The sequence below is a fragment of the Lactuca saligna genome, chromosome 8 (assembly GCF_052625555.1).
Source record: "Lactuca saligna cultivar CGN05327 chromosome 8, ASM5262555v1, whole genome shotgun sequence".
In the NCBI taxonomy this organism is placed as follows: domain Eukaryota; kingdom Viridiplantae; phylum Streptophyta; class Magnoliopsida; order Asterales; family Asteraceae; genus Lactuca; species Lactuca saligna.
This window is the reverse complement of record NC_136424.1, coordinates 77,944,570-77,962,877: the sequence shown is the minus strand read 5'-3', so window position 1 is coordinate 77,962,877 and position 18,308 is coordinate 77,944,570. Positions and strand designations below refer to the sequence as shown.

The window sequence follows — 18,308 nt, the reverse complement described above, 5'->3', positions numbered from 1 at the left end:
GATGAAGCTTGATGTTGCAAAGTATGTGGCAGAGTGTGTGACTTGTGCTAGAGTCAAGACACAACATCAGAAACTGTATGGGAGTTTAGAACCTTTACCTGTGCCTATGGGTAAGTGGGAAGACATTGCTATGGATTTTGTCACTAAACTGCCCAGCACAAAGAATGGTCACGACATGATTTGGGTGGTCGTTGATCGATTCACTAAAAGTGCGCATTTCATAGCAGCCAGGGAGAAATGGTCTATGGAAAGCTAGCAAATTCTTATGTGAAGGAAATTGTGAGACTTCACGGTGTTCCGCTAGCAATTGTGTCGGATCGTGATAGTCGTTTCACCTCAAGGTTTTGGAAATGTCTACAAGAGGAAATGGGTACCAAGTTATGTTTAAGTACAACTTACCATCCGCAGACTGATGGTCAGAGTGAAAGAACGATACAAACACTTAAAGATATGCTGAGAGCATGTACCTTGGAATTCCTAGGTAATTGGGATGAACAGTTACCATTGGTAGAATTTTCCTATAACAATAGTTTTCACTCGAGCATTAAGATGGCACCTTACCAAGCTTTGTATGGATAAAAGTGTCGTACGCCGTCTTGTTGGCTTGAGGCTGGGGAAAAGCAGTTTATGGGACCGAAGTTGGTTCATCAAACTGCTGAAAAGTTGAAAATAATTAGGGAAAGGATGTTAGCAGCTCAAGATCGTCAAAAGAGCTATGCTGACAAAAAGCGAAGACCGATGACTTTTGAAGTTGGAGATTCGGTTTTGCTTAAAGTCTCGCCGTAGAAGGGACTTATAAGATTTGGTAAAAGGGGAAAGTTGAGTCCAAGGTTTATTGGACCGTTTAAAGTTCTTCATAGGATTGGGAACCAAGCTTACAAGATCGAACTACCAGAAGAACTGAATGGAATTCATAACACTTTTCATGTGTGTTATTTACGGAAGTTCACGAGGGAAGTTCCTGACATGATTCCACTTTCGGAGTTGAGAATCGATGAGAAAAAAAGGTTGATTGAAGAACTAGAGGCAATTGTTGACCGAAAGACTAAGAAGTTGCGACGCAAGATGGTCGAGTTAGTGCTTGTCCGGTGGAAACACACGAATGGGCCGAATCTCACCTGAGAGACGGAGAGTGACATGATGGGTCTCTATCCGCATTTGTTTGTTGAGGTGTGATTCTGGAGACGGAATCATTCTAAGGTGGGGAGAATTGGAACGCCTGTGTTTCTGGGCTTGCCATTTTTAGCAATGTAATAGTCTAGGTTAACCTTTGTAACCCGTTTTGAAGTAATAGAAGTGTATTATTTGAGTATTATGTGTTTTGTGCTTAATTGCTTAATTATGTGGTTTGATTAATTAAGAATAAAAAATAAGCGTCAAATTTAAGTGTAAAATAAACTTGATATCTTTAGATAATGTTGTACTAGTTGAAACAAGATTTCCGAAGATATAAAGAATGCTGAAATCCGAGTTATAACAAGGAAGTTATGACCTGTCGAAGTTTCACGACAGAACCGGCAACGCTGATTGACGTAAAAGGTGAAATTTACGTTAGAGCAATAGTTAGCCTTAGTGATCTAAACGAGAATCGAAGATCTCGTTGTTAGTATCAGAGCGATAAAAAGTTAAACGAGAACGGACTTCAAACGAAGAAGTTATGAATTTATAACGAAATTTTCTGTCCCGGCCTATTAAAAATAAATAATAAAAATAAAGTCAAAATTAGCCGACGGAGTCTAAAAGAAAAGTTGTAGATCATAGTCTGACCTTCGCGTGGATATAAAGAACGTCGAAAACGGAGTTCGTATGAAGGAGATATGAATTTTCGAAGTTTATTAAATAATTAATAATTAAATTTAATTATTAAATCCGGCCTTATCCGAAGACGAGTCACCGGACTCATCCGGAGTACGCCCCGCGTACTCGAGTACGCCCCGCGTACAGCAAGAAGTGTCGACACTTCGGATGACGCATGCAGTGACGACTTCGGAGCCCTGTACGCCCCGCGTACGAGGAGGTTCCAGCCTCCTATAAATAGGATGCGAGGGGTCCGGGCATAGTTGATCATTTCTCCTCCGTTTCATGCCGAAGCTCTGCGTTTTTACCCCCGAAGCCACGGTAATATTCCCGAGTCCCGAAGTAAGTCCCGAGATCCCGAAGATCACGAGAAGTGCGGTTTCCGAGACGAAGCTCTGCCCGCGAGAAGTTCGATTTTTGTAGAGATCTTCCAGATCTGCTGAGGATTACTACTTTTGCAAGTCGTAGTGTTGTCCGATCATCTTCTGATCAAGTGAGTGTATACTACCTTTCATAAACGCAATAATAATACAAGTATGGTTTGAGTGTATTAAGTATATTGTTGTTTATATGTGTGAATGCGTTGTTACTTTCTCCTAACGTATAATTATGAAGTATTTTATACGAGATACGTGTTATGTGTATATTTTGTTGTTATGTGTGTGAATGTATATTCACTTTGTTCTATCTTACAGATCTGATTATTTCTATATGAAATACGTGTTATGTGTGTGTGCCTCATCTGTTATATGGAAAATGTATTGTTCAAGCATGCTATACAGGTTTTGAAAATATGTATAAAAATGTATGTTTTTATCTACTAATAGGTTGTGTAGAACATGGGTAGATAGTTGGTGTGTAATAAACAGATGAGATGCCTCGTTGTTGTTTTGATCCAGTCATCTAGCGGAATTTAGATGACGACCACGGACTAGAAAAGTCCAGTGGAACGCTAGCAGGCTCATAACCTGTAGGTGTTAATGAACTTGGGTGTTCATTCGCTGTATTCCATCCCCCTCATGGTTGCCTTATTTGACTTATATTGCTGAGGAACCCCCGCAGCATGTGTTGTCACCCCGATGAAAATATTCTTAGATTAGGTCCCTTGTGTTAGTTATTTTAGGGACATAAAGTGAGAATAACAGGAATGGATAACTGGGTTATTGTTGGTTGATAATAATTAATTTAATTATTTATTGTGGGTTGAAAAGCCTATATGCTCACCAGGCTCCCAAGCCTGACCCACTCAGTTTTATTTGTATTACAGGAAGTAGCGCAAGGGCATAAGATGGATGAACCATCAAGTTGTTTTGTTTACAAGTCTGTATATGTATATATTTGTCGAATGACTTGTAATGTTATCGTTTATGCTTATTGGTCTGTATCGGAACATGACACCCCGAGTTTTGATTATATAATGAAAAATACATTTCTTTTATGAAATGCTTTGGTAAACATTGTTTTATCATGTTTTGTTTTTGGGAACAAATTCCGTAACTCTTTCAAATCAAAAGGATTTACTCTGAAATTATTTTAAAAGCATAAATGAAAATCGGTCTTTTCTGGTCGAGATTTTGGGGATGTCACAAGTAACCCGAAAGTAGAAAGGCATTTAGATGCCATAAAGGACCAATTTCAGCCTTGTGAAAAACATGAAAAACTTCTTGGTCTCGAAATATCATATCTTAGTGATGTTGGTGCACTAATGTATCTTGCTAATAATATGAGACCTGATATATCTTTTGTTGTAAACTTATTATCAAGATATAGCTCTTTCGCATCAAGAAGACACTGGAATGGAGTCAAACACATTCTTCGATATCTTCGAGGTACAATGGATATGGGATTATACTATTCAAATTCATCAAATGCGAAGTTAATTGGTTATGCAGATGTTGGATATTTGTTTGATCCACACAAAGCTCAATCCCAAACATGTTATTTTATCACTTGTGGAGGTACCGCAATTTCTTGGCGTTCTATTAAACAAACTTTAGATGCTACTTCTTCTAACCATGCAAAGATTATAGCAATTCATGAGGCAAGCCATGAATGTATTTGGTTAAGAAATTTAACTCATCACATTCGTGAGAATTGTGATCTAACTTTTAACAGGGACGTTCCAACCATACTACATGAAGATAATGTGGCTTGTATAACCCAATTCAATGAAGGGCTTATCAAAGGAGACAGAACCAAACATATATCACCAATTTTTTTTCACTCATGATCTTCAAAAAAGGTGTGACATCAACATCCAGAAAATTCAATCAAGTAACAACTTGGCAGATTTGTTCACTAAATCGCTTCCTACATCCAAATTTGAAAACATGGTACGAAACATTGGAATGCGGTGCTTTAAGGAAATCAAGTAATGTGATGATTAGGAGGAGTTAGAAACATATTGTACTCTTTTCCTTAGCATTTGTTTTTCTCACTGAGTTTTTTAGCAAGGTTTTTAACGAGACAATTGTTCCAAATATCTGTTATTAATCATGTACTCTTTTTCCTTATTAAAGAATTTTTTTCTCATAAGGTTTTACCTATTAAGGTTTTAACGAGGCATGATACAATCATCATTCAAGGGGGAGTGTTATGAAATATTAGTTTGTGAATGACTATTAAATTCTTCATTTCTCCCATAACTCTTCATTATTATTTAGCATTAGTAACAACTATTTCAATATGTTTTATGAATGTAATAATTCATCATCATAATGTGGATTTATATTATAACTCATCTTTCATCTTATTTTGATAGTATAAATAGTGTGTCATATGTATTAGAAGTTTGATGATTTCATCACAAATATTGAAATAAAAGTTCTCTTCACTCTTATGTCTTTCATTACTCTATAATTTATCTTGTTATTTGATCATATTTTATAACAATAATCTCATAAATTGATCAAATCATAAAAAAGATAATGAACTTATCGAAGTGGCTTCGTCTCAATTGGTTTATAAAAAAAACTATTAATTAAAGTGTTTCCATACCTTTTTTGCATTAACCTATTGAGACATGTTATATAATAAGTCAAAAAAATTGTTCAATTAAAAAAAACTGTTCATATCAAATCATTACTTGCAAAAAAAAAAAAAAAAAAAAAAAAAAAAAAAAAAAAAAAAAAAACCTGTTCAACTGGACCCTATTAATTACTTGCAATAAAAAAATATTACGAAGTTAATTCATATCAAATCATGTAAATAAAATGAAACACACCTATTTAATGAATCACATGGTTACCAAAAGAAAATGTATATAAGCAACTATGGACCTACGATATCAATATCGTATTATCATTTGACATAAATTCAAACTATTTGAAAATTGATGTCGAGGGATGTGGTACAATTTTTAGTAATAATAAAAAGGTGTTTGATCTAAGTTTTTACAGTTTTTACCTACGAGGTTGGATGTGGTTGTATTTTTACCTACCATTTTTTTTTTTTTTTTTAAATTCAAATATCTATATAATTACATAAACATAAAAATAAATACTAATTAAAATAACAAAACATTTCATAAATTGAAAACATTACATTTGATTTAACAATTATAAAAGGAAACTTAAATTAACTACGATATCATTGTCAATTGGCTCATTTAAATCAATTTCATTAACCCAATATGTGTTCCGTCAAATCGTTGCGAAGCTCGTAGTGTTTTTGATTGTCACGTGTTGCCCTTCTTCTAAGAAACATCTTCCACGTCCTAGGTTGGATTTCTTCTTCTTATTCTTGTACTGTATTTATAATCACTTTCCATGATTTTACAGCAGTCTGACCAACGGTTAGCAACATCTTACAATTTTCTAATGGAATTTCTATTTTTATAAAATGATTTTTTAGAAAAGGTATGTAAATATATAAAAGAAATAATACAGGTTTGAGTGAATATGTCTTTGTTTATGTTTGTATATATGGTGGTAAGAAAGGAAATTTGAAAAAACAAAACGACAGCAACAATCACAAAAACGGATGAAAAATATCCAAATGTTCCAATTTTTCAGACTTTTACCACTGGTACTTCACCAGTGGTATATATAGGGGAGAGGGGCGATGTTCCCTACCGGTAAAACGGTCCGTGTCAGACTACCGGCAGTGATATCCGCTCGACACCCCATGGCCTAAGTGCACAAATGCGTTTGTAATAGAAAATGATATTTACACAGCTTAGGTTACTACTTTTGAAATTTTTTATCTTCTAAATTGTCTACCGATAGTTATGAAACTATTATGTTTTCTCTTTTGTTGTTATTTTGTACCAACTGTATTCCCAGTCTTGGTTTTTCTTGTTAATGTTTCAAAAAAAAAAAAAAATGGTCAACCCATAGGGGAAAAAAGTCAACCGTCAATTGTTTGGATGTAATGAAGTTCGTTATGAAATCACGCTTAAGATACCAACACCCAAATAAATTGAGGGTCCAAATCCACGCACAATTTCTGAAATTTACAGACTTTGAAATCATTCCCGATCAAATTTTTTAATTAATCCATCCCATCACCTCTCTCCCTCTCTCTCTCTCTCTCTCTCTCTCTCTGTATATACATGCATGTATAGGTGTCAATTCATATCATCACCTGCGATTTCGTTTTGTTTTTGTGTATCGATAGGCGAAGAGAAAATTAGTGTCTACGCATTATAGATTTATGAAATTGTGATGATGAGAAGATGTCGAGCACTGAAGATTCAGAAGATTATTCATATGGCGGACGTCGATTTCAAAGGGTGAAGCAGAGGCTAAAAGATCGATCCAGGGTACGTATGTGTTGTCAATTTCTTCGCATTGAATCGATTTGATACATTTATTCATTTGTCTGTTAGAGAGTCGCCCAAACAAAAGAAAAAACAAAGGAGATATTGTCCAAACAAGCTGTGAAGATCGCCAAACATGCTGAAGAACATGAAAGCTTCATCACCAAGGTACATACATATACACACACATAGAAATACATACAGTCATACACAGATGTATATATATGTATGTATAGAATGTGCATGATTAACAATTACAAATTTAGCATTCATTATTAACATTAGATGGTAGTATTGTTTGAATAAATTGCTTTCTTTTTTCTGGTTTTGTAGGTAACTCATTTTTTGGGTGTCTTCGCATACGGGGCATTTTGTTTCATATTGGGTGCAAGTGAGTAAAATACGTTTTGGGATGATTTTTCTTTCTTTCTTTTCTTTGTATTAATTGATGTCTAGAAATTGGCATTAATGATCTTTAGTTTTATATAGCGTTTGTTAATGTCTTGTTTTTATTGTCTTAGGGCCCCAAGATGTTCGATATATATACATTTTGTTCTACATCACCTTCGTTCCTCTTCGATGGATTTACTATCGGTATAAGAAATGGCACTATTATCTTTTGGTACGATCATTTCTATCACTCATTCACTTTATCAGTTTATTTTATTGGTGTAAGAAGAAATAAAGATGTGATCGACCGACTCTTATATATGCCAAAACATAATGCATCTATGCAGGATTTCTGCTACTATGCCAATACCCTGTGCTTGATCATGCTTTTGTTCTTTCCTCGAAATCAAAAGCTTTTCATGGTTACCTTCTCGTTTGCAGAGGCAAGCGCATTCTCTCATGCATATTTATATATTTACGTATCTACAATAAGCAAATTTAACCCATAGTTAAAATGCATGAGTAGATCACTACTGAGTTGACTCACAATTTACGGTTGATACTCTTATGTAGGGACCACTAGCATGGGCGTTGATCATTTGGCGTTGTAGTTTGGTTTTTAGTTCAGTTGACAAAATTGTAAGCGTCCTTATACATCTTTTACCAGGTGAGTTTGATTAAATTTGTTTAAAATTAGTATTTTAAGGGGAAAGACACGTTTCCCAAATTTATATTTTAACTCAAGTAAGTTTTGATATTTTTCTCAAGCAACCATTTTTTTGGTCCTTTTGGGTTGTATGTGTACGTAGGTGTGGTTTTCTTTACGCTATGCTGGTGGGACCCGGAATTCTTCGAAGCCATGTATCCAGAGGGACATGCACATGCACGAGGAGTTTCATGGCGTAGTGTAGAAAGCCAATCGTTCCTGTGTACATGGCTATTCACAGTTCCTTTATTTGCTTATGGCATTTGGCAGCTTCTTTATTTTCTTATAGTAAATGTCCTTCGTCGACAGCGCCTCTTAAAGGATCCTGAAGTCATGACTTCCTACAGGTTATAATATCTCTAAATTCTCTAACATCATATGCATGGATATATCTAGATACCCTTTCTTTTAAACGGTTTTTTTGGAGACCCAGTTTATGGTTGTCACTGTTTGGTATGCAATAAGTGAAGAGGAAATGAAATCGAGTATTACGATGAAAAAAAAAAAAAAACATCTTTTTGTTTGTCACTTAGGAATGACATGAATGGGGGCTTATTTTAACGTAGTCCTACACTAAAGGATGACATGCATGGTAGTTAGTTTTGAAAAAAAAAAAAAAAAAAAAAAAAAAAACTTTTTTGATTATTTACAATACATAGAGTATATATCTGATCAAACAACAAGAAATATAGTATTTTATATGGAAATTTTCTATCAATATAGCTTTAGTTGATTGAAGATTATGTTTATAAAATAAATTTATCAATTTAATTTTCTAGTTTACGTAACCAACATGTTTGATGATGTACAGGGGGCTATCAAATAAGGCACGTAAAGCAAACAACGTATGGTGGAGATTAAGCGGGTGTCTTGGAGACCAAAATCGCATGCTTATGTACATTCTGCTTCAAGCCATTTTTACAGTGGCAACAATGGCGCTCACAGTTCCCATATTCCTGTCATATGAATTACACCTTATTTTCCAGATACTCAAAGCTTCTGCAGCTGTATGGAATGGAGGTCAATTCTTACTGGAGGTCATGCCACGTCAAGTGGTTCTCAAGGAGAAGAAAAAGCTAGAGGTGGCAGCGCCAGTACAAGGAAACTGACATGCACCCACATCAGCGTGCCATGTCAGCTAGTCTCTAGGTGATTTACACAAGTCATCTGCCATGTCACACGGCATCCCATGATTTAGTTATCTTCCCCTTACTTATTCCAAAGTGTATATTATCCATATTTATTGGTGAATACATGCTTAATTAAATCCTCATAAACAAAATAAGTGCTTACATTTTTAATTCGGTAATTGAAACGGTATGTTGAGTACCCTGTCTTTGTTTTCGTTTTCTCGCAATGTTATTACTAATCAAATTAATTTTCATTAGATAACAATAAAATAAATAAAATGACATAATAAAATATAAAGCAGCACTCAAACATATATAAATGTAACATCCTCTAAGGTCTTTATGTACCAATGCATGCATGGAACTTGAGTCTTGTAATTTCTTGGATGTTTTGTTGCTTTGCATGTGTTTGGATTTAGCACTAACAAATCAAAAGCCAAAAAGAAAAGAAATTTCAGGGGCCAAAAAAAATACTAGTTTTTGGATTTGAGCTCATAACACATCAACATGCCGTTATATTGTTGCACTCATTCTCATGTTTTAGTTTTAGTTGTTGTGCACACACGTACATGGTACCCCAGATTTGCACATTTAAACATGAAGATTAGAGTATTTGTGAAGAATTTTGGAGCTTATTCTTTTACTCTCATTGAAGACTCACTTAGGTTGAATTTCTCCATGATACCTTGTGTAAACTTTTGTCCATTCCATGATTAGCATGGATTGGTGTAGTTTAGTGTTATCGGATGAGGTATTCTTAGGATTGTATGTTGGATTTGATGTGTTGGTGAATTTTCTGTATTCTTTTCTTATGAACTCCGAAAATTAAGATTTATTTTCTTGGATTGCTTGACTTGTTTTTACACCATCTAAACAATTGCTAAATGTTTGAAGAAACAGAAGCATGAAATTGAATGCTTAGTAGTTCGATTGCAATTTCTGTTGATTGTGATTATCATTTGGTATGAACTTACATAAAAATTTAGTAACAATTTTTGAAATTTAGGGAAGGAATATGCATTTCATTGAATGTTAAGTACATATTTATTTGTTGGTGCTTAACTGAAATTGATTTTAATGCAATTATTTGAATATGAGGATCTTCATGCATTACATTGTTAAAATCCATACTGTAAATTTTTGTGCATCATGCAATGGAACTTGTATGTTATGTAGTACTCAGAAAGAAACATCTAAAGCCTACTAACACATGTTCAAGCTATAATCCCTAACTTAATGCCATCAAGATTTTAAACACAAAGAAAGCACCAGATTAGCATATTTATCAAGAAAATTTTCAAGGCATTACAACAGTTGTTGATTTTTACGAATTACCGAGTATAAAACAAAAAATACCGATGTATAATGGATCGCTTGCTCAGAAATATGAATTCATGCCGATTTTCTCTTCAGAACTGCACTTCATCTAAGAATCATAAATCCAATTCGAGATTGATTTCAAACCTTACCAATCAACTCCGACACACACTTCTTCACTTTTTCATCACCGCTACCAGCTTTAGCTTTTACCGGACTAGAACATCTCTAAACGCTGCGACTATTCATTCTCGAATCTTCTAAACATTCCGCCATTTCTCGTTCTACGCATTTTTCCATCTCGATTAATTCTTCTTTGGATACACCACCAACAATCAGAGATTTCCACTATGATGGGGAGTACTTGCTGGACGCGCTGACAGAACAACCGTTCCGAACACCAGCCTGGCATTGGTCACCCGAATTGTATGCGGATGCCCAAGATTGAGGGTCTTTGAAACTGAGGATGACGGAATCGTCTGTTCAGGATCTTCAGATGAGAGGTATTTGGGGTCGAAGGTAATTAGGGTTTCTGCTGGTGAGTCGTCTTTTGATTTATGGACATTCTTCGCTTATCGGCCTCAGGAGTCTGCAGTTTTCCTGAAAACGTGAATATGTCGAGGATAATTACTCATAAAATTTTCCAACTGGCAAATTCATTCATATCCTCCTCTACTTATCCTTTATGATTTTTATTATTTTTATATTATAAAATAGTATTATAATCTTTAAATAATTACATGAATTAGTAAAAATCCCACCCGTGCTACGCTGCGAGTTAGAATGAAGATTTCACAAAGTGTTTGAACAAATTTTCCATTTGAATCAACATGGTACAATAAAAGAATTAGGGTTAGATGCAAGAAATAATATAATGAATGAAGTATAATACTTTAAGAAGAAATAGAAATGAATGAAAATAGGATGCTACAATACTGAAATAACTAAAATCAATTTCAAACCAGGTTAGAATTTTCCAGCAGAACCTTTTCAGGCTGTTCTTTATTTTTATCTTTTTGCAGACCAAGTTCTGCAAGTTGCAAACTCATGGCTGGTTGATTTTGAAAATAATTGTGTACCTGAAGAGTCCCTATCAACTGAATTGCCCATCGTACACATCTATCAAAAAATTTCTGTCAAGTTTACCTCCTGCAAATATGAAAAACTATAATTGTAGTATCTCAAATATAAAATTGAAATAAACTTTAACTATGTAACAAAGTTTGTTTTTAAGGGGGAGTGGGAAGGATTATATGTAAGGAAAATTTTTTGGGGAAAGTCCTTTTCTTTTTTGTGTTTCTGCGGATACGTTTATAACAGGTAAACAAACAAACATAACATTCTTTATATTGTTTTCTTGACTTTTTTGCGCCTTAAATGTAAGAGATATTCATATACTTTCATTACAACATCTTACTTTGAAGATACATCTTTTTCCATGTGAATATATTTTTAAGGATAGTACATTGCTATTTATAGGACTAAATGCAACAGTAAACAATGTACTTCCACTTGTTTTTATAGTAGTCTACTTTCATTATATTTATTTTTTACATTTTATCACATGAATCTTATGTAGAGTTCTTATTCTGGTTGTAAAATTCAAAATGTAGAGTTCTTATTCTGGTTGTAAATTTCAAAATGTATCTATTTGGCACATGTGCTGATTAAAGTTGTGAAAAACATTCAACATTATGGATGATGTTAATGGCGGAAAATAACAAGGGTAAATGGTTTTAGAAATGGAAAAAACAATCTTTTGGCCATTATGCATTCCTTTTTCAACATGAACTTCAAGCACGATATACACCTGTTTAATCATCTTCCCTTTTATGTTGTTGACATCTATCTCTCATGCTTATCGATTCTCCTATTAAATTAAATGTAATTTTTCAAAAGTTACATAAATAAAAAAAATTAAAAACAAAAGATTTAATTAGATGTTATAAAAAGAAAAGATTTAATTAAATTAAAAGAGCCTTTGCATTCATGAGAAACATGTGGCATTTGTTGGATCATTCCTGGACCAATTCGCCTAATCGCCACCCTCATTCCAAAACCTGGACATCCAAAACACATTGATGAAGCGCCTCCTTAAGAACCTTTCATGAAATATTCGGATGAATGGTTAATTAATGTAATAAATATAAATAAATAAATCACAAAATAAGCAAAATGGGTGGTCTTATTTAACACATTGGCCATAATTTTTACCTTTATTAAAATGACTACTATTACCCAATGAGTCAATTGTAAAATTAGAATAACTTGAGAAAATGCTACAATAAAAAATGCAATATAAGTGCAAAATATAGTTTTTGTCATTTTTATGATTATCCTTTAGAATAATCTATACTAAGTGAAAATTTCTTATCATTGTAAGTAAAACAATTCATAGGTTATAACTATTTGAATATAATTTGGACGAATTTAAATTTGTCTAACCTATTTGTTTTTAAGTTAATAGTTTTATTTTACTCATTTGAGTTGTTAATGATAAAATATCACCCAAGTTGACCAATATTTAGTTAGTCACATCTTTTATTCATTGGCGTTGGTGATATTCAATTTTGTCATATAAGATGTGTTTATAAATTAGAAAACAAAAGATATAAATTTACTGACTCAAACATCATACCAATACAAAAGTTGACCATTACAAAAGTTGACAATTAGATTATGAGAATCTATTGTAGCTCCACAAAATCGTAAATAAATTAATGTATTTAAAAATAAAAATAAAAATAAAAAACTCAAGATCCATTCTGCGGAGGTAGCTCCGAGGAATGAATCTTCAGTTAAAAGAAAAAAAAAAAAAAAAAAACTTTTCCAATGATTCTTTTATTTAATTATCTCTAATTAAAAGATCAATTTTTTTTTCTATTTCACATTCCTTCCAAACATTGTCAAGAAAAATTCATATTATCATAATATTTTTTGAAAATAATTAGTTGGGGGGAATGAATACAAACCCCGAAAAACCGATTAAAAAAAAAAAAAAAAAAAAAAAAAAAAAAAAAAAAAACTAAAGATCCATTCATCGGAGCTACCTCTGTGTAACTCCGCGGAATGGATCTTGAGTTTTTTTTTACATTAATTTATTTTCGATTTTGTCATTCCGCGGAGCTACAGTAGATTTTGCGGAGCTACCTCCGTGGAATGCATCTCTATACCCAAAAATGTTCATTTTCATGTCTAAATTTTGAAAATACCCCCCATTTTTTATTATTGTTGGTATTTTCCCTTAGATTATCAGGAAATAAGTTATCAAATGCTATGACCCCATCACGGAGACAAGTTCAAATGACTTTTATACATCACACCACCAGGAAGATGAAACCATATTAGCATAAATAGTTGTCACTATTTGATCTAACTACTACATTAGGCATAAAAGAATGCACCAAAATCAGATAATTTTTAATTCTTACAAATATAGAGATGGAATAAGTTACAATACCATATATTTTTTAACAAATTATGTTGAACGAAATCTAAATTTCAGACCTAATATAACATAAAGAATGGTTAGAATCGGATCTTAAGAAGAAAACCCTTGAAAATAAACATACATTTAAGTGCATAACAAAATAAAACCTTACCAAAGACTGTTCCAGATTTTTTCCCATTTTGAAAGCCTTCACCTTTTGATCTGAATCCTTATACCCTTCACCTGGAACCAACTCATGCATAGGTGCCTTTGAAATTGACATTGACCTAGAATTTGACCTTATTTTCATGTTCTTATTTGAAGAATCCTTTCTTCTTTTTCCAATTCTTTTAGTCTGTAACATCTGAAAAATTCAAAGTTAAAGTTGAAATATGGTTCAACGTAAACCAACAAAAAGAACCACAAAATCAAAAATTGGGGATCACAATGAGTAAACACCCCCCCCCCCCTAAAAAAATCGATTAAAGCATTAATAAACCTTGCAAGAATGAAACAAAAATCAAGAAAATGGAAAAGAAGAATACCACATGTGGAGCAAGCTTCATCAGATGAATTTTGAACCATAACCATCGACTTGCTCCATTTATGTCATGCTCCTCACCTAAAAACCCACAGCAAAATAAAGCAAATAATCGAGATGAAATAATGAAATAACAAAATCGTTTCATACAAAAGTCAAGCAGGTGGCTATATTGTAATAACCTTCAGTAATGAATCCATGTGGAGCAGGAAGACAACAAGAAGTAGAGTTGGTTAAGCGTAGAGAGAGAACTGACCGTCCCTGGTGCAGGTATCGGTGTTGGTAAAGCTAGAGTTTGGCGGGAGGTGGAATAGGCCGACGAAAACCGATTGACCTGGTTTCTTGTGACCAACGGTTAGACAAAAAGAAAAACGAAGAAGATGGATCAGGCGACAGCTCACACGGAGCAGATGTAACACAACGCAACCGGAAACCTAAAACCATTGTTGGGTTGTTGTGGGTTGGGGATGGTAAGACGGCCGCTAGTTAGAGTCGCCGTGTTGCTCTATCGATTGTAGTCCTTGTCCTAAGGAGCGTCCTGCAAACCCATCAACGGAGGCGATGAAGGAATTGGTGGTTCGATTTATGAAACGATGAGGGCCTAGAACCTTCTTCAGTAGGAATCCAAATTTTACACCCCGTTCTCGAGTTTATCAAAGGAAAAGAAAAGAATAGAAAATAAAAGAAAGTCACGAAAGAAAAGAAGAGAAAGGAAAGGAAAACAAAATTTTCTTTTGTGCTGGAGAGAAGTGGAAGGAAAATTAATTATTTTTTATTTCCTTCCAAATCCTCCCAAATCAGAAGGAAAGATAGGCGGGAAAGTGATCCTTCCATTTCCCTCCACTTCCTTCCTTTAATGAAACTCGGAAACACCAATTTCTTTTATTTTCTTCTTATTTCCACTCATTTCCTTTCATTTCTCACGTTAAGTTGAACTCAGGAACGGGGTGTTAAGGACCCGCCGATGAACATAAGCATATTAAATAAACATATAATAAGGGACTCATGTGTAAATTTTACAAGAAAATATTATCAATAGTAAAAAAAAAAATGGGGGGTATTTTCAAAATTTAGACGTGAAAATGGACATTTTCGGGTATAGACATGCATTACACGGAGGTAGCTCCGCGGAATGGCAAAATCATAAATAAATTAGTGTATTAAATTTATTTATAAAAAAACAAAAAAAACAAAAACAAAAACAAAAACAAAAAACTCAAGATCCATTCTGCGGAGCTACAGTGGAGCTCCGCGGAGGTAGCTTCGAGGAATTGATCTTCAGTTTTTTTTTCAAATTGATTATTCGGAGTTTATATTCATTCCTCCAACTAATTATTTTCAAGAAAAGCTTATGATAGTATGAATTTTTCTGGACAATGTTTCGAATGAATGTGAGGTGGAAAAAAATTGTTCTTTTAATTAGAGATCATTACATAAAAGAATCATTGGAGGAGATTTTTTTTTAACTGAAGATTCATTCCTCAGAGCTACCTCCGCGGAATGGATCTTAAGTTTTTTTTAATACACTAATTTATTTACGATTTTGTCATTCCACGGAGCTATAGTAGATTCCGCGGAGCTACCCCCGCGGAATGCATATTTATACCCGGAAATGTCCATTTTAATGTCTAAATTTTGAAAATATCCCCTATTTTTTACTATTACCGGTATTTTCATAGTGGCGTGGACAAAGTTTGAAGTTAACAATAGTATATTTTTGGAGATTCAAACTTTGTCCACACCATATATATATATATATATATATATATATATATATATATATATATATATATATATATATATATATATATATATATATATATATATATATATATATATAGAGAGAGAGAGAGAGAGAGGTTGGTTTTCATTTATATAAAAAGATTTTTATATTATTTTTATGTTTTTCTAATTAAAATAATTTTTTTTTATTTTTTTTAAATAAGTAACATCATCCTTTCCGGATCCAATTTATCAACCAAATCATATGTCTATCATCGTCGTTTATCTCTTCTCTCAACTTTAGTATCTAGACTCTTAGAACTCTACAGCCCTTGCCACCATAACTAGATCGTTGTCGATGATCATTGTCGAACTGTCACCAGCTGGCTCTTTCCCCGACAAAAAGAAATACCTTACGACTTCCATCTCCATTTCTCTCTTCTCTCGTCGCTTTTTTTTTCTAACCTTCCTTCAACTCTGATGAGCAATATCATACACCATATACTCTCTCCCTCTCTCTCTCTCTCCTAAAATTAGTATAGGGAATTAAGCAAGAGGAATGAGAGTTAGATCTGGAAATTATTGTCAAAGATGGAAATCAGGTTCGCCTTATACTCTCACATGAAATTGGTATGTGGTGTCAAATAAGAGGAATAGAGTCGAATTCAGAACAAGAGTCTATGTAGGGTTTGAGCGGGATTTCTATGTAGGGTTTGAGCGGGATTTCTTGGATGAAATCAAATTCTAGAGGGTTGTGAGAAATCAATATCAGTTTGATGAGGGTTTCATTTGATGTTTCTTTTGTTAGTTTATTATTCTAATGTAATTTAATTTCCAATGGTTTCATTTAGGATTCGTTAGATATTATTGCTGATAATTTATTCTTGCGATATTCCTGTTGTTTTTTAGATTGTTTCGTTCTTCTCATTGTGATTCTACTTTAAAGCCATGGAGGTCATGGAAAATAGACAAATCCAACAACACGTCCCTTGTTTCGATAGGTCTTGGATGTTGTTGGCAACATTCAAACAAAGTTTAATGCAACATTTTGATTTTTTTCTAAGAGTTTATTTAGATTTAAATTAAAAGGTTAGGTTTCTTTCAAAGAGTTTCTTCTAAATTTAACAATCCGGTTAATGTGATATGTTAGATCTTGTTAACATCTCTAAGTACCAACTAGGATTGAATTGAGTTAATGCCATATTTTAACTGAATTGCAACACTAATATAGTCAAACATAGGATAAAACTTCTTTATTTCTATATTCTACTTTTACACGTTGTTCTTTCATTACGTTTAAATAAGAACTTATAAACAACCTACTCATTTACTATATGAGTTGTACGTTATGCAAAAAGGGTATAATTATGAGCGATGTGCTTCTGTGAATGGATCATGCTTGCCTTTCACAACTTTTTAATCTATTGTAATAGTGATATGGAGTTACTTTGTGACCCCTTTTATACAAGTCTTCATAATGTAACAGATAAAATGGGTCACAAAGTAATTCCAAATCATCTTTAGAATGCACAAAAAAATTAAAATAAAAAAGTGTAGTACAATGTAAGCAGTTGATCCACAAAGGCACAAGGCTAATAGTTATACACTTTTTGCATAAGGTACACCTCAATCAGTAAACAAAGGGGTTTGTTTATAAGTTACTATGTAAATATAATGGAGGAACAACGTGTAAAAGGAGATCAATTCAAAAATAAAGTAACCCTATGCTTGAATATATTATTGTTTCAATTTAATTGAAATATAAAATTGACTCAATCCTATCTAAGTTGGTACTTGAAGATGTTAACAAGCTCTAACACATCACATTCATCGAATTGTTAAATTCAAAACAAACTCTTTGAAAGAAACCTAACCTTCTAATTTAAATTTAAACAAGTTATTAGGAAAATATCAATAGGTTTCATTAAGCTTTTTGTGAATGTTCCCATCAACATCCAATACTCTTCACAAGTTCGGATACATAAAAATATGTGAATTTGGTTTACATTAAAAGCCTTCAATTGAATTTAATTTGATGTTTCTTACTAGATTCAATTCACAAAACAATTATGAACTTTAAAAATTCAATTAACTTGAATGTTCTGACCCAAAAAAAATCAAAATCAAACTTTAAATTAAAACAAAACCAATTTCACTAAGTAGAAATGGAAGAAAAGAAACACGTTATATTTAAATTCAAAACGTATATATCTTTAGCATATTTTTATTTTAAAAATATACTTCCAAAATCAATATTTAAAAGTTTATGTTACAAGCTTATATAAAAAGAAAAATTATAATTAATTCTCATAAGATAAAATTTATAATCAATGTATTTCAAAAACATCATTAACAAAAGGTAGCACATATTTTAGGTACATAGATATCTTATATAGTGTAATGCCCAAAATATTCCATGTAAAAATTTTTGTTTTAAGTCTATCAAAACCATCATTCATTCATTCCAAAACCAATCAAAGTGTGAAAATGCATAAAATAGTTAGCATAGTACAAAT

At 33.0% G+C, this 18,308-nt stretch overlaps 1 protein-coding gene and 1 long non-coding RNA gene across 3 annotated transcripts; one reads left to right on the top strand and one right to left on the bottom strand.

Annotated features, from left to right (window-relative positions):
• The first annotated feature begins 6,143 nt into the window (after window positions 1-6,143).
• On the top strand, window positions 6,144-8,953 carry LOC145012233 (glycerophosphocholine acyltransferase 1-like). The gene is made up of 8 exons (XM_078971025.1): window positions 6,144-6,559; window positions 6,626-6,724; window positions 6,890-6,947; window positions 7,078-7,178; window positions 7,294-7,389; window positions 7,520-7,613; window positions 7,756-7,999; window positions 8,464-8,953. Exons 1-8 carry the CDS (start codon window positions 6,473-6,475, stop codon window positions 8,759-8,761), a joined length of 1,077 nt encoding a protein of 358 aa, XP_078827151.1. The 5' UTR covers window positions 6,144-6,472; the 3' UTR covers window positions 8,762-8,953.
• Window positions 8,954-10,030: 1,077 nt separating this feature from the next.
• On the bottom strand, window positions 10,031-11,397 carry LOC145012057 (uncharacterized). Of its 2 annotated transcripts, none has more exons than XR_013664372.1 (2): window positions 10,840-11,397; window positions 10,031-10,699 (listed from the first exon to the last, which is right to left on the bottom strand). It is a non-coding gene; the product is annotated as an uncharacterized LOC145012057 (long non-coding RNA). The 2 variants fall into 2 exon arrangements; XR_013664371.1 differs by having other exon boundaries at window positions 10,861-11,397.
• Window positions 11,398-18,308: the final 6,911 nt, after the last annotated feature.